The sequence below is a fragment of the Telopea speciosissima genome, chromosome 8 (assembly GCF_018873765.1).
Source record: "Telopea speciosissima isolate NSW1024214 ecotype Mountain lineage chromosome 8, Tspe_v1, whole genome shotgun sequence".
NCBI classification, from domain to species: domain Eukaryota; kingdom Viridiplantae; phylum Streptophyta; class Magnoliopsida; order Proteales; family Proteaceae; genus Telopea; species Telopea speciosissima.
The window spans coordinates 53,730,117-53,746,087 of NC_057923.1; the positions used below are offsets into that span (position 1 = coordinate 53,730,117).

General features: G+C 42.3%; 2 protein-coding genes and 1 pseudogene across 2 annotated transcripts; 2 read left to right on the forward strand and 1 right to left on the reverse strand.

Annotated features, from left to right (window-relative positions):
• Positions 1–5,934: 5,934 nt before the first annotated feature.
• On the reverse strand, positions 5,935–7,243 carry LOC122671929 (chalcone synthase-like). The gene has a single exon (XM_043869419.1). It carries the CDS (start codon positions 7,240–7,242, stop codon positions 6,067–6,069), a length of 1,176 nt encoding a protein of 391 aa, XP_043725354.1. The 5' UTR covers position 7,243; the 3' UTR covers positions 5,935–6,066.
• A 4,863-nt stretch (positions 7,244–12,106) lies between these two features.
• Positions 12,107–12,493, forward strand: LOC122672439 (chalcone synthase-like). Its single transcript, XM_043869914.1, has one exon. It carries the CDS (start codon positions 12,107–12,109, stop codon positions 12,491–12,493), a length of 387 nt encoding a protein of 128 aa, XP_043725849.1.
• A 1,249-nt stretch (positions 12,494–13,742) lies between these two features.
• Positions 13,743–14,544, forward strand: LOC122672440 (annotated as a pseudogene).
• Positions 14,545–15,971: the final 1,427 nt, after the last annotated feature.

A 15,971-nucleotide genomic window follows, 5' to 3' on the forward strand; every position in this document is an offset into this window, starting at 1 on the left:
ATTTATTTTTTCGACAATAAAAATGTAATATATATCTTGTAAGTACCAAACTGAAAGGTGAAAGTAAAAGATGATTTTATGATTTATGAAATAGTAATCTTAAGGTCTATGATAGATATTCACATACCAAATAAAAATTTTCAACCAATGCCTTAATCTTGTCGCTTTGAATTTTTTTCATCGTAATTCCTTCTCGTCTTTTAACAACATACATCTGGGTTGAGAGATACAAGCAAAAAAATGATGTATGGAGTATACTGAATACTTCTGGGATAATGAGTTGTTATAAACAAATATCATGCTAATAAGGTGTAGTGACTTTGTGTGTCCTTTATTCATAATAAATGCATGCCTTTTAATACCACTTAACAACACCTTACATGCATCTTATCAAGGTAGTGAGATTTCTATGTATGTTCTTTATTAAGGCACTCACTAGTAATACATGTTTTATCTTCATGATGATTTCAATATTTACCCTTAATGCAAAAAAAATTTTAGATAGGTTTATTTCATCGATTCTCCTTGTTGGTCCTTCTAATAGGTTGGGAGATAAAAAGTCTAACCATTCATAGCCAAAACAATGACTTTGAGACTGTAGTAATAGGCGGAAATTGGAGCTTCTCCATCATTCCATTCCTACCATAAATGACTCAAAGCATAAGAATAGCACAAACCAAATGTTAAGCAATAAACCTAATAAAATAAGGCCAAATTTAAACACCATATAGCCATTAATGCATTGTAAAGTTAGTGTATACATAATAATACATTATTGCTATTCTATGTTGAATATTAGGGCAATTGAAGGTATTGACTCATCTAGATGGTAAGGGTCTTGCCTGATTGTTGCCAAGTATTGGGATTGAATTCACCATCACTCAGGGGATGGGTTAAAGAATTAATGGAGGGCTTGAAATAGTATATTTCTCATTCCCATATCACACCCGGTTCAGAAACTTCTTACTTAGTTTTATTGTACAATTCACATATGCATTGTAGAGTGAATATAAAGCGAAAAAATAAGCAAGAAGTTTCTTTTATAATATCATTTTTAATGGGGCCCAGATAAAAGATTTAGGGAAAATTACCTCCTCAGACAAGCTGTGGTGATGGACTTACGCTAAGCTTACTATTTTTTTACACCCAGATTTCGCTCCATGCCCTCACGGCCAAACGAAGGCACTCGGCCACGAGGTGACTCGACCAGGTGGATATACCGAAGCACCATGGCACCTTCCGGTCAAAGTTGGGTTCATCGGCCGAGAAGCAAATGGTTGGCGTCAAAGACAGTTTTTCTACAGTTAGGGCTGGGAAGGTGTGTTAGCCTGAACATGGCGAGGTGGTGGCCGATGATTAAGGAGACCGTTGCTTATGGTTATCCTTACTGTATAAAATAAGCAGGAGAAGCAAGAAGGAGGGATCAATCAATCACATACCAAAACCTGCATTTTACTTATCTTAACTTTCTTTTACTGTTTTCTTTTCCTTTTCCATGATGGTGTGAACCTAAGGTTTCTTGTATTTTGCTTTATGCACCCTTATGATTTGCATTGTAGATCGTTCACTACGAGTAATTTGGAGTGCAATTACAATCCATCTTCAGGTCTCTCCGGTGTATTATCTTTGAGAAGTGCTCGGAATACCGGGGCATGAGTAGAACTCTAAACTGCCACAACGTAATAGGGTGTCCTATTCTCATTCCGGCCATACCTCGCTGGCTGAAGGATTTTTGGCACAACACTTTTAGGCACGCCCGGTGGGACACTCGATAGTAATGGTGGATACCAAAGCAAGTCAATGCAACAAAGATAACAAAACTGATGAGTCTGATGGTGGAAATGCAAACCAACTGGTCACGCAGGGTAAGCGACAGTTAGATACTTCTGCTCCTCCTTTCGTGACCATGCTGCTACAGGGGCAGGCCCGCACGACCACTGAAACGCAAGGGTACCTGCAAACGGGAGTGGAGGACATGAAAGCAATCGTAGCTTCCATGGCCCAAGCTTATAATGGTACCCCGGCCTGGTTTGAAGAGTTGGTTATGATGTTTATGGCCTAACAGCGGACACTATAGGCCAACCAACTTCGTATAGGCCAAACCCCAGTTGTACAAGTGGGTAGTGCGGTAGGGGCCGGAATCGATCTGCCATTCGCTCAAGCGGTCTATCTCAGTGCTTTTAGTCAGGCCGGTTGTGCTAGTTCATCCAGCCAGCCAGAACGTCCAAATGGAGTGATGACTAGGACCACACCTCCTCAGAGCGGGGTTCCTGCATTGGCGGTGCAGATCGGGAATTCGACTGTGCCAGTCACCACGATAGGTTTGACACCAAGACCCCAGGTTGTTGGAGGAGAGCATACTGGGCGTGCAAGTACAAGTTTCTATCAAAGGCTGGCATTGCCTAGGGTGAACTTGCCAGAACCAGAATGGCCGTATGTCGGTCACTTTCCACCACCCCCAAACGAGGGGCAAGCAGAGATCCGACAGAGGTAGCCATTGGTTGTGGATCAAGCCAATTAGGTACTTGTAAACCAGGTAGATTTGACCCGGTTGATCCAAGAGCAAATCAACCCCTTGTTCGGCCCATTACCCGGTTGGTATATATGAAGCCGTACCTCGAGCATTATGAACAGTTGGATTTTGGGTATAATAAAAAAATTCCAGAGTTCGCCAAGTTCTCTGGAGAGGACAACATGTCCAATGTCGAACACATAGCAAGGTTCGTTGTCCAGTATGGAAACTTCGGGGCTAACGAAGTCATGAAACTTAGGTTGTTCCCAAACTCACTGACCGGCTCGGCATTCACCTGGTACATCAACTTACCGGCCGATTCGATCCAAACTTGGCGTGAGATGGAGGATCAGTTCCACGCTCAGTTTTATTGGACTGAGCCTCTAGTCTCAATAGTGGATTTGGCACGCATGTGCCAATTGCCCCATGAGTCAGTTGCTAAGTTTGTCAATAGATTCAAGCTGGCGCAATATAAGTGCCCGATTATTTTACAAGAGCCAAAATACACTAATTAAGATGGCTCTAGGAGGGCTTTTCTTCGAGCTGCGGAAGCGCTTTGCTAGACAGGAATTCCCAGACCTCGATCAACTTGTAGCCCAAGTAACCAGCTATGAGTTGCTCCTCAGGGAGGAGGCAGACCGAAGAGCCTCAACCTTGGGGACCTATTATAAACAGTCGACTTTGGTGATTATGGGGGCTGCTAACCCCAGTTCTGTCAACTTTTCAGATTTTGAGGCCGATGAGGAATGTGAGGTTAGCATCACCAAAATTGTTTCAGGGAAGCCTTACGTGTGCAAGACTTTGTCTTCGTTGGGTGAAGGCGTAGGGCCCAGTCCGTCGCCAAAGCCGACTTCGGCTAGGAATTTGGATAGTAGGACCAGATATTCTTATGACATATCCAAGGCCAAGTCAATCTTCGACCACCTCTTTAAAGACAAACAAATTAAGCTATCTGAGGGGCATCATATACCTTCGACCAAAGAGATTAAGGGTAAAAGGTATTGTAAGTGGAACAATTCATTCACTCACAACACTAATGGTTGTATTGTTCTTCGAATGGCATTGTAGAAAGCTATTAATGACGGGTGCTTGAAGTTCCCGGACAAGGTGAAGGGCATCATGCTAGTGGATGAGAACCCTTTTCCGCCAGTCAACATGGTAGATGCTGACCTGTCGAAGCTGTGCCTACTCAAGAGGAAGGAACTGCATGTCACGCTGAAGCATTCATAGCACATTGACCTTGGGTAGAAGCCCGGTTTTATCGGGTGGACCGAGGTGACTAACACCTTTCTTGGACCGCAACCTAACATGAACCCCAACATTTGGATTTGATCAGTTTGGATGGAGTCATTATGGTTTGATTTTTTAGTAAGGGTTCTAGACCTTAATCTAGATGGCAAATTCTTATCAATTGAGACCTTGAAGATGGTTATCCGTGAAAACCAAACTCATTGATGTTACAGAGCATACCATTATTTTCTTGGTTCTCTCATCTTCCAAGCGTATGAACTTCTTCCACGGAAATGGAGAGGTCATTTCTACTTCAAATATTGTAAGTAAATCTCCATAGAAAGGTGCAAATGTGCGCCCGCACTCCGACTGGGAGAATCATTGGTTGTCTACCCTTTTTCTCCAATTGTTAGGTTACCAATCTGATTGTTCCAGCCATTGGCTTCTTATTAGTCTTGTAGTCTTGGTTCCTCTAGTAGGAGGTTTGATTTTGTTGAAGCCTTTGGCCATGTAGGGATTAGCCTACAGAAGCTATAAGGTCTCTTCTTTTGGTTGTAATTATATTCATTTTTTTTAATAAACTGATATTACCTATAAAAAAAAAAAAATCACTATGACAGCCACAAAAAAGAGAATATCAAGGTTAAAAACACCTCTGCATGATGTACAAACTCCAAATGAGGTTAAATATCAACTGAAGTTTGTACTCACTATGGAGGGTGGATTGAGAATTAAAAAACTCAAGGACATGAATGGTGTAGGGTTTGTTAAATTGATCTGGAGGATTGTTTCCAACAAAGAAAGCCTATGGGTCAAATGGGTGCGTAGAAGATATTTAAAAGTTGATTCTTTATGGATAGTGAGAGTTCCAAAGGACTGTTCTTGGGTGTGGAGAAAATATTGAAGTATAGAGACAAACTTGAGCATTTGAACCGGCACAAAATTGGTAATGGTGAAGGTACCAGATTGTGGCTTGATCCATGGCATCAAGAGGGGGTTCTCAGCAAAATATTTGGGGATAGAATTTGGTATGATGTAGGTTCAAATAGACTTGCTCCTTTGCTGTCGATTTTAGCTGATGGGGAATGAGACCTAGGCCCATTGAGATCAATTGCCCTTGAGATAACATGGAGCCCGCTCGGAAGTATTACAAGGCTTAATGCTTCAGAAGATGATATTGTTGTTTGGAATGCAAATCCTTCAAGTCTCTTTTCTTCTAAATCGGCTTGGGATCCTCTCAGGAGGCCGAGTCCGAAGCTCATTTGGGCATCTGTTGTGTGGTTTCATTTGAGTATCCTTGAACAGTCTTTCACTTCTTGGAGATGCTTAATTGATTCACTATCTACATTAGACTAGATTCAGAAGAGGAATTTTCATCTTGCATCATTTTGATGCTTATGCTGGTCAGGCTCGGAATGTAGAAACCACTTATTCTTTGAGTGCAGTTTCTTTGGTCAGATCTAGAGAGAAATCTGTAGGCTTTGCTCTTCTAGATCCCCAACTTTGGATGTGATGGTTGAAACTAAGTGGGTTGCTAAGGAGTTTGACGGTGATCAGGTGGGAAGCATTGGCAAAGTGGCATTTTGTGCTACCATTGCTCACTTGTGGATTGAGAGAAATTTCAGGATGTTCTGGAACAAAGCACAGACCAAATCTGTTATTATTGACGATATTTCTTTCATTCCATCACCCTCAGGGGGGAAAGATCCTATCAGAACTATTACCTTATTGATAAATGGGGGGTGAATGCTCTTCTTTTGAGTAGCTGGGTTGTTTGTGGTTTTGTTCGCTTTTGGGCCTTTCTTTGTAGCCTCATAGGCTGATTTGAGCCCCTTTCTTTGTATATTCCTTCTTTTTCTATAAATTTGATTTACCGATAAAAAAAAAAGTTTGTACTCACCACCCATAAGAAGGAATTTGGGTGTTCCTCTTGACATGGGCATCAAAAAACTAATCTAATGAGCAATGATCTTTTGGATGCGAGCCATCCTTAATAACATTCAGCCTTGGCCAATGTGTAGTCCCAACATCCGCAATTGTCTTTTCTGTAAATTTAATCAAGGTAGTATTTTATTAAAAGAAGCTTAAACAAGTAAAAATAAATAAACTTAGAAAAGAGGACCTTCGGTCTTAACTGAACAGTAAATGGCAAAAAATAAATCATCTATTAATACATAAATGGGTCCATCCCATGAAAAAATCTCAAAGAGAACCAAACAATCAAAGCAAGGAAGGCACATAATATAAAGCTATATAGAAAACCCCATAGAGGAAAGTGTGCCTACAAATATTCAATGCAAATTGATAAGATCAGTAAGCCCGGATTAAATTGTACTGATGCTACGCAAGACAATTGTCTCCACAGTTAGACCCGGTCCAAACCCTAATAGCACACCCCAATCAAACCCTTCTCCGGTTGTGGCTTTTCCTTCCTTTATAGACTTGTTCCTCATCTCATCCAAAATGAACATCACAGTGGGGCTTGACATATTACCATATTCGCTCAACACTTTTCTTGATGCCTTCAGTTTCTCCTCCTTTAAACTAAGAGTCCCTTCGATCAAGTCCAAAATTGCCGGCCCACCAGGGTGAGACACCCAAAAAATGGAGTTCCAATCACTAATACCGATCTTGTTGAATGCTTCCTCCAAACATTTTCCAATGTTCCCAGAAATAGTTTTGGCTACATCCTTGGATAAGCTGATTGAAAGACCCGTTTGACGCAAGTGTCCTTCAACCATATCATCTGAGTCTGGGAGAATTCGAGTACCTGCTGAGACCAATTGGAACAGTGGACGCTCAACTGATGTGTCAGGGTCTGCACCAACTATTAAAGCTGCAGCACCATCTGCGAAGATTGCCTGCCCAAGTAGGGTGTGGAAGTCGGTCTCGGTAGGTCCCTTGAAGCCACTAACTGAGTTTAACTCGGAGCAAACAACAAGGACACGAGCACCTTTATTGTTCTCAGCGAGGTCTTTGGCAACACGGAGGACACTGCCACCGCCGTAGCAACCTAGATGATACATCATCACACGTTTGACGGTTGGTGAAAGGCCAAGGAGCTTGATGAGTTGGAAGTCGGCACCAGGAGCATCAACACCAGAAATGGTAGTGAATACAATGTGGGTGATCTTAGATTTGGGCTGCCCCCACTCATTGATGGCTTTTAAAGCTGCTTCTTTAGCCAACTTGGGAACCTCAACAACCATAATATCTTGGCGAGCATCAAGTGTTGGAGCCATGGGGTTGTAGAAGTCGGGGTTCTCGTCGATCATTTCCTCAGTCATATAGAGATGTCGTTTTATGATTGTAGATCTGTCACAGATTCGCTTGAACTTCTCCTTCAATCCAGTCATATGCTCACTCTTTGTGGATCTGAAGTAGAAATCTGGGAAATCAGGCTGATAGACACAGTTGGATGGATTTGCTGTGCCGATGGCCAGCACTGTGGCTGGACCCTGTACGCACTGCGCCTCATAGATTTCTCCAACTGATCCCATTGCTTATGTAGATCAATTAATCGATCTAAAGGGTGCGAAAATATTCTGAAATAGGGGAATGAATTAAGATGGAAGGAAAGGCTAAGTATTGAAACTAGCAAACGATGATTGTTGGATGAAATAGTAAGACAGATGCATGACGTTTTATAGAAGTCGGAAGACTGAATGGATCCATTGGTTGATCCGTCCGCACAATCATGTTTTTGAATTTTATTATAATCACTTAAGACTTGGAAAGAAGTTGCCTTTTTTGAAACTTTTGTTTTTTTTGCAGGAAAATAAGTCAAAGAGGATCCATTGAATTGAGTAACGCAAGTGATTGTAGACCAATTAATTATTCTCATCTTTGTTTGAATGAGACTCCGTCACACTGACTTATATGGGTTCCTGTTATAGTGTTGGGGTTCGAAGGAAACGTGTGGTTTCTTTATTGCTCATGTGAGACTCGTAGTTGAGAAAATAAAAAAGAGAATGCATTGTGAGACAACCGCGAGAGAACGGTGTTTCATATTTCTATATGTCTGATTTGATACGGGTATTTTGAGCCAAAGGAGTTATTGTGGACCAATTATTCACCTTTGTTTGAATCAGAGTCTGCCTCACACTCACTTATATGGGTTTTTAGCAAATTGATTGCTCTACTCCATTAACATGCAATAATGCAGAGTTTAGTTTTTTTTTTTTTTTTTTTTGGGTTGGGCCGTTGGGGGATGTGGGATGGGACATTAGGAATGTAAACGGATCGGATTCGGCTCGGATAGTGTTATATCCGCATCCGCATCTGATTAGCTTTTGGATGGATTCGGATAGTGCTAAACGGATATGGACCCGGATTCGAATCAGATATTTTATCCGTTTACATGTAAATATAGTTTTTTGGATAGCTATAGTCTATCCGTATCCGCATCCGTTTAGCTTTCGGACGGATTCGGATGATGCTAAATGGATACGGAAGCGGATTTCAGCTATTAATTTATACCCCTATGGGGCGTAGAGTTGGAAAAATTATCGTCTCCATGTATCTGCCTCTCTATTTCCTCCATTTCATCTAATAGGGGGGGAGTGGACCCCACCCGAATAGTGTGTTTGGGAAGGAGTTAGAGTGGTCATTTCTGTCCCCTATGAGATGAAATAGATAAAATAGAGGGACAGATAAATGGAAACGATAAAAATACGGCGTAGTTGGGGTTCTAAGGAAACGTGCTATTTCTTGGGTGATTCCAAAGATTGAGCTACAAGACCTTTTATTCCTAATTTTGGGAGAAAAATATTAAATAATAAAAAATTTGTCTAGGCCAGTATACATGTGAGCTTTGATCATCATATCTGCTCCATCATAATAAGAAAATTAAGATTTTGACGGGAATGATGGATTATTGTGGGTGCCACGACCACCTCGAGATGCGTGGGTGGTCACATCAGCCTTGAGTTTGGACTCTCAGTGGTCCGAGGGATTCTCAGAGTGGGCCTTTTTGGCGACAAGGCAATCTTATTTCACTTTTCTTCTATTGAGATTCATTATTAGAATGGGGGTTGGGATCATACTACATATTGAAAAAAAAATAATCGCCACCTAAGATTTGGGTTTAGGACGCAATGGTGATAGCCCCATCCAGAGTGAGTGGAAACCTAATTTTATATGGTCGGGTCAGAGAGTCTAGGTAAGTACTTAGGTTACGAGCGTGAAAAAGTATTTACACCCCATCTCGTCCGGTTAATCCAATCTTTCTACTAGATGTTTGATTTCGAATATTCTCCCATGACCATGTATTCTATTCCAACATGTAAAGCTATATGATGCATCAAATATATGAAAATGAATTAAACATGATATTTTGACAAATAGAATTTACTATTTACACTAAAATCAAATTACTTTAATGGTTTACATTGTGCCGATACATCCAATATTCACCGGGCCAATCAGCGATCGCCACGTATCACAGGGCGACCCGCTCCAGAACCAAGGGGAACGAACCGGGGTCCCAGCACCCGGGCGCGACCAGCACCCAGGCGCCGCCTCACCCAGGCGCGGCTTGCACCAGGCGCGGCCACATCCAGGCGCGGCCTCACCCAGGCGAGGCCTCCACTCGGGCGCGGCCACACCCAGGCGGCCTCTCACCCAGGCGCGGCCACCACTCAGGCGCGGCCTCTCGCCCAGGCGCGGCCACCACTCAAGCGCGGCCTCACCTAGGCGCGGCCACACCCAGGCGCGGCCTCACCCAGGAGCGGCCACCACCCAGGCGCGGCCACCACCCAGGTGCGGCCTCACCTAGGCGCGGCCACATCCAGGCGTGGCCTCTCACCCAGGCGCGGCCACCACTCGGGCGCGGCCTCACCCAGGCGCGGCCACCACTCGGGTGCGGCCTCACCTAGGAGCGGCCACCACTCAGGCGCGGCCTCACCAAGGCATGGCCACACCCAGGCACAGCATCGTGGGCACAAACGTGAGGTGGGGGCTACTCACCTATGACCCGATCGTATCGCTACAGACTCATGTCACCACCAGGATTCTAGGCCACCGCTTAGAAGTCACATCACCCACGGATTCAAGCACCAAGGACGTTATCACCACACGCGGGTATCTATCCACCAAGGATCTTGATACCACTAGGACACTCCCTCCCGCGGGGAGATGATCAATCAAGATAGAGCCCCATTACCCAGGGCCTCTATCCACTCAACGGCACAATCGCCATCAAACTGGGACTCTCCACACCGCCATACGCTATTATAAAAGGCAAGGTACACAACCCCGTCAAGGGACATCGAATCTCATATTGAATAATCACTATTCATCTGTTTGCGCCAGGAGATCTAATTTTGGCATCAGAGAGCCCTAGGCCGGGACCACACCGGTTCTCTCTGTTGACCCCTTTGGTCCACTTGCAGGTAACGGCACTCGCAGGATCGCTCGACGATTTCTTGACGCAACAGTGCCAAAAACAAAGAGAGAGGTAAACATGTATACCCACAAGCAAAATTAATCAAAGTAAAGAAAATGCAAAAGATGTAAAATATGAGATATCCCACGGCTAAGGTGGAGATGGACGATCGACTTGATTGCCTCTCACTTGTTGGACATAGTAACAGCTATGTACTTTGGACAGAGTAACGACTGTAATAGGGACTTTAAACTAGGGTTGTAAATGGATAGCCGAAAATCTGAATCCAATCCATGTTCGAATCCGTTTAGGGCTATCCGTATTCAAAAAATTACTATCCGTATCCGTTTGGAAACTATCCGTGTCCTGTTCGTTAACTAATTGGATACGGATTCAGATAGTTCTCATTTCCGATAGGATATCCGATCTGTTTAACTTTCCATTTACAATTTTACTTGTTTTAATTTTATTATTAGTACTTTTATAAGGTTATTTTGGTAATATAAATCTTAATTCTTAACCTAAAATGGCCTAAACCCTAATCGACTATACCCTTATTCTGTCACTCTCGACTCTCAAGTCTCAATGCCTCAGCCCCTCAGTGGCACTCTGCACTCAAGCCTCAAGGTCATTCAAGACCTCGACATTGGGATCAACAAGAACCTCAACGAGTCTGAATTCGAAGCTCTTCTCCAAGAGTTCAAGACCGATTACAACCAGACCCATTTCGTTAGGAACAAAGAATTCAAGGAGGCAGCTGATACACTTCAAGGCCCTCTGCGATAGATCTTCATTGAGTTCTTGGAGAGGTCCTGCACTGCTGAATGCTCTGGTTTTCTTCTATAAAAAGAGCTCGGAAAGAAGGCTAAAGATAAGGTTTTGATTCATTCACTCGTCAAGACCATTGTTCCTCTTGAAAAGCTTGAATCCAATGATGGGCCTTAATTTTTTGAGGTTGGATTTTCATCAGATAGCAGCTAGTAGGGTTGATTTTCTCCTACATAATATTTAATTTGTAAGGGTTCTTAATTGACCATTGTATTCACAATCCAAGTATCGAAAGACCTTTTCTCAATGCACGAATTGTTAAGTAATCTAAGTTAACACAATTTTGTAACTCTAATAAAATGTTGTATTTACAGATTCTATGGAGAACATATATTGGTAGCTAAGGTTTAAATGCATATCAACTGGGCCCAAGTACTTTTCTATTTTGGAATACTCAATTTGGTCCAAGTCATTTGAATTCGGTATTTACATATATTTGGCGAAATCCAGGGCACACTGTTTGAAATTTAAGGCTCGAAAATTTAGAAAAAAGACCATGCTGCCTACCGTTATTGACTGCGTGACAAGAAAATTATCTCCTCCAGTTTGCTGACCGGCTCAGTTCCCCAGTTCCTCTAATAGGGGGATGGTGGATCCCACCCAGATAGAGTGTTTGGGCATGGGTAGAGAGGTCATTTCAGTCCCCCTTTGTTAAAGGAACTGGGGAATTGGGCCGGGCAGCCAACTGGAGGTGATAAAGATCCCTGAGTAACCGAATCAAACACCCCTAAATCATAAGCCACTCAGATTTCGGATAATTTATTGTAAAAGAAGAAAAAAAAATTGATCATAATGACCATAATTAGTCAAACAAGGCGCCTGTAGAAGTGATTACCAAACAACTTTCTCTCACGGTTGGTTGTCTCACATGCCATTTTATTGCCCTTTTCTTAAGTAGAACTGATTAGAAGTGATTAAGATACCCCCAATAATACTTGGTCAATTATTAGTTGTATTATTCTAAATCTCTTTGATTTCATCTTAAAAAAACCACATTGGACTTCTATAAAACCCCATGCTCTCTGCCTTTGCTATTTCATCAAAATTTCATCCCTTACTATAGCCTTCTCTTCCATCTTAATTCATTCCTCTATTCCGGATTTTTTCACCCCCTTTAGGTCGATCCACACAAGAGAAGATCAACAAGAGCAATGGGATCAGTTGGAGAAATCTATGAAGCGCAGTGCACTCAGGGTCCAGCCACAATGCTGGCTATCGGCACAACAAATCCATCCAACTGTGTGTATCAGTGTGATTTCCCAGATTTCTACTTCAGATCCACAAAGAGTGAGCATATGACTGGATTGAAAGAGAAGTTCAAGCGAATCTGTGACAGATCTACAATTATAAAACGTCATCTCTACATGACCAAGGAAATGATCGTGGAGAACCCCAACTTCTACAACTCCATGGCTCCAACACTTGATGCTCGCCATGATATTATGGTTGTTGAGGTTCCCAAGTTGGCTAAAGAAGTAGCTTTAAAAGCCATCAATGAGTGGGGGCAGCCCAAATCTAAGATCACCCACTGTTGGTGAAAAATCCAACACCTACACACAGGGGCACAACTCACGTGGTGGAAGTAGCGTGGGCGTGCCAGAGCCTTTGACGCAAGCCCAAATGGAACTGGAAATGGCTTGTCTTAGCTTCCAACCAGGACAAAACGGTCCGTTTTAACTTTCAACCTGGACGAAATGGCCTGTTCTAAATGACTAAACGACCTGTTCTAAGACGAAACAGCCTATTCTAACTTCCAGCCAAGCTGAAACGGCATGTTCTGACTAGCGAAACAGCTTGTTCTAAGAGGTCAAAAATGGCCTGTTCTGACTTCTAACCAGGACGAGAAGGGGATCCTTCCGTGCCTGAGTAGCTCTAAGGTCTTTTGGGTAAAACCAAATCGCAATGGACGAAGCAATTGAAGAAGATTGAAGATCAAATTGCTTATTTGTAGTCTGTATCTGATTGGAGTCATTACAACTTGCAAAATTTGACATTGACGAGATGTACAACTTGACGTTTACAATACAACTGTTCTACGACCAGATCGTATAATCTCACAGAAACGAATTTGATGAAGCTTCACAACTCTGCCAGCCATGGATTGATGGAGCTTGCAACTTGATGTTAATGGTCACCTTCTGAAACACGGGCTAAAAGACAAGATTGCTGGAGTTGTTCTCCAAGCATCTCCCAAAAATGATTTTGATGAAGCTTCCACAACTCTGCCAACCACGGATTGATGAAGTTTGCAACTTGATGATGATGGTTGTCTTCTGAAACACGGGCCAAAAGACATGGGTGTTGGAGTTATTCTCCAAGCAAGACCTACATGAATGCCCCTTGAAACACAAACCAATGAGGCATTAGTGGCTGGAACGACCCAACTCCAGCAAAAATTACAGAGCAGGATGAAAGACTACATCCTGAAAGATAAAAAAGGAAAGGATAAAATAAAGATAAAGACTAGAGTGTTTTGTTGATCCGTTGGATGTCTTCTCTTTTGCTTGGCTTTTGTCTTATATAGAAGATATTCACTTATAACTCCCATAACCAACACTGTCACCTGCTTCCTTGTATTGGGGCCACTTTCATTCCAAAGTGCTAATCTCCTGTGCCATGCGGCCGTGTGGGGTTTGTAACCTCCCACCATCTATAGTCATGGTGGGTCCCACCTTTCCACTTGGTTATTTAAATTTAAAAGTGTAACTCTTTGATGGCAGCATACAATGCACGGCCTTGTGGCACATATAACCGAATCCCAATCTGTGGAATTTGGGTACAAACACCCACATTGTATTCACTACCATATCTGGTGTTGATGCTCCTGGTGCTGACTTCCAACTCGTCAAGCTTCTTGGCCTCTCACCGATCGTCAAACGTGTGATGATGTATCATCTAGGCTGCTATGGTGGTGGTAGTGTCCTCCGTGTTGCCAAAGACCTTGCTGAGAACAACTAAGGTGCTCGTGTCCTCGTTGTTTGCTTGGAGTTAAACTCAGTTAGTGGCTTCAAGGGACCTACCGAGACCGACTTCCACACCCTTCTTGGGCAGGCAATCTTCGCAGCTGGCGCTACAGCTTTAATAGTTGGTGCAAACCCTGACACATCAGTTGAGCGCCCACTTTTCCAACTCTTCTCAGTAGGTTTTCGAATTCTCCCAAACTCGGATGATATGGTTGAAGGCTACTTGCATCAAACGGGTCTTTCAATCAGCTTATCCAAGGATGTAGCCAAAACTATTTCTAGAAACATCGGAAAATGCTTGGAGGAAGCATTTAGAAAGATTGGTATTAGCGATTGGAACTCCATTTTTTGGGTGTCTCACCCTGGTGGGCCAGCGATTTTGGACCTGATTGAAGGGACCCTTGGCTTGAAGGAAGAGAAACTGAAGGCATCAAGAAAAGTGCTGAGCGAATATGGTAATATGTCAAGCCCCACTGTGATGTTCATTTTGGATGAGATGAGGAATAAGTCTATGAAGGAAGGGAAAGCCACAACTGGAGAAGGGTTTGATTGGGGTGTTCTATTAGGGTTTGGACCAGGTCTAACTATGGAGAATCATTTTGCGTAGCATAACCCAGGCTTTATGATCTTACCAATTTGCATTGATTTGTCGTTACACTCTATTCTATTGGGTATTCTGTATGGCTCTATATTTTGTGCCTTCATTACTTTGGTTGTTTGGTCCCTTGAGCTATTCCCATTCCTTAGGGGTGGGGGTGGGGATGGGGGTGGGGGTGGGGGGGGGGGGGGGGAGGGAGGGGGACGCCCATTTATGTGATTTTGGTTTTTAGCATTTGTATTTTAGTAAGGGCCGAAGGCCCTCTTACCTAATAAAGTAACTATTTTTGTATTTGTTTATGCTTCTTTTAATAAAATATTAAGTTAAAATTTGCTGAAATGACAACTAAAGATGGTGAGTCTGTTATAAGATTAAGCGTATAGATTAGAACACTTCATCGTATAAAATTTCAAAGTTTTTTTTGTTCACTGGTAAGCATAGTTTGACTAAAATACCTATTTTTTCATACTAAAATACCCTTGTTCAAATCATGTTCATTAGTAATGTGTAAGCATGTTTTTCCTTCCCAATTCTACAAATAGGAATCCTCAATTAATAAAATTATTGGCTAACTATTCTCAGTGTTGGGGTGCAGGATGCACCTAGACACATGGAGGTGGGCGAAATGACCATCCAACCCCCTTGAATGGCTGAAATGATTGCCCAATGTGTCCGGACGCAGCCTGCACTCTCAGATAAAGAAAAATCACCCAAAATTATTATATGAAAACAAAGGATTTATGAGATTGTCGAGACCGGATCAATTGTTCTTTTTGCATCTATAAAACCATTTATGTGATTTTGGTTTTTAGCATTTGTATTTTAGTAAGGGCCGAAGGCCCTCTTACCTAATAAAGTAACTATTTTTGTATTTGTTTATGCTTCTTTTAATAAAATATTAAGTTAAAATTTGCTGAAAGGACAACTAAAGATGGTGAGTCTGTTATAAGATTAAGCGTATAGATTAGAACACTTCATCGTATAAAATTTCAAAGTTTTTTTTGTTCACTGGTAAGCATAGTTTGACTAAAATACCTATTTTTTCATACTAAAATACCCTTGTTCAAATCATGTTCATTAGTAATGTGTAAGCATGTTTTTCCTTCCCAATTCTACAAATAGGAATCCTCAATTAATAAAATTATTGGCTAACTATTCTCAGTGTCGGGGTGCAGGATGCACCTAGACACATGGAGGTGGGCGAAATGACCATCCAACCCCCTTGAATGGCTGAAATGATTGCCCAATGTGTCCAGACTCAGCCTGCACTCTCAGATAAAGAAAAATCACCCAAAATTATTATATGAAAACAAAGGATTTATGAGATTGTCGAGACCGAATCAGTTGTTCTTTTTGCATCTATAAAACCATTTATGTGATTTTGGTTTTTAGCATTTGTATTTTAGTAAGGGCCGAAGGCCCTCTTACCTAATAAAGTAACTATTTTTGTATTTG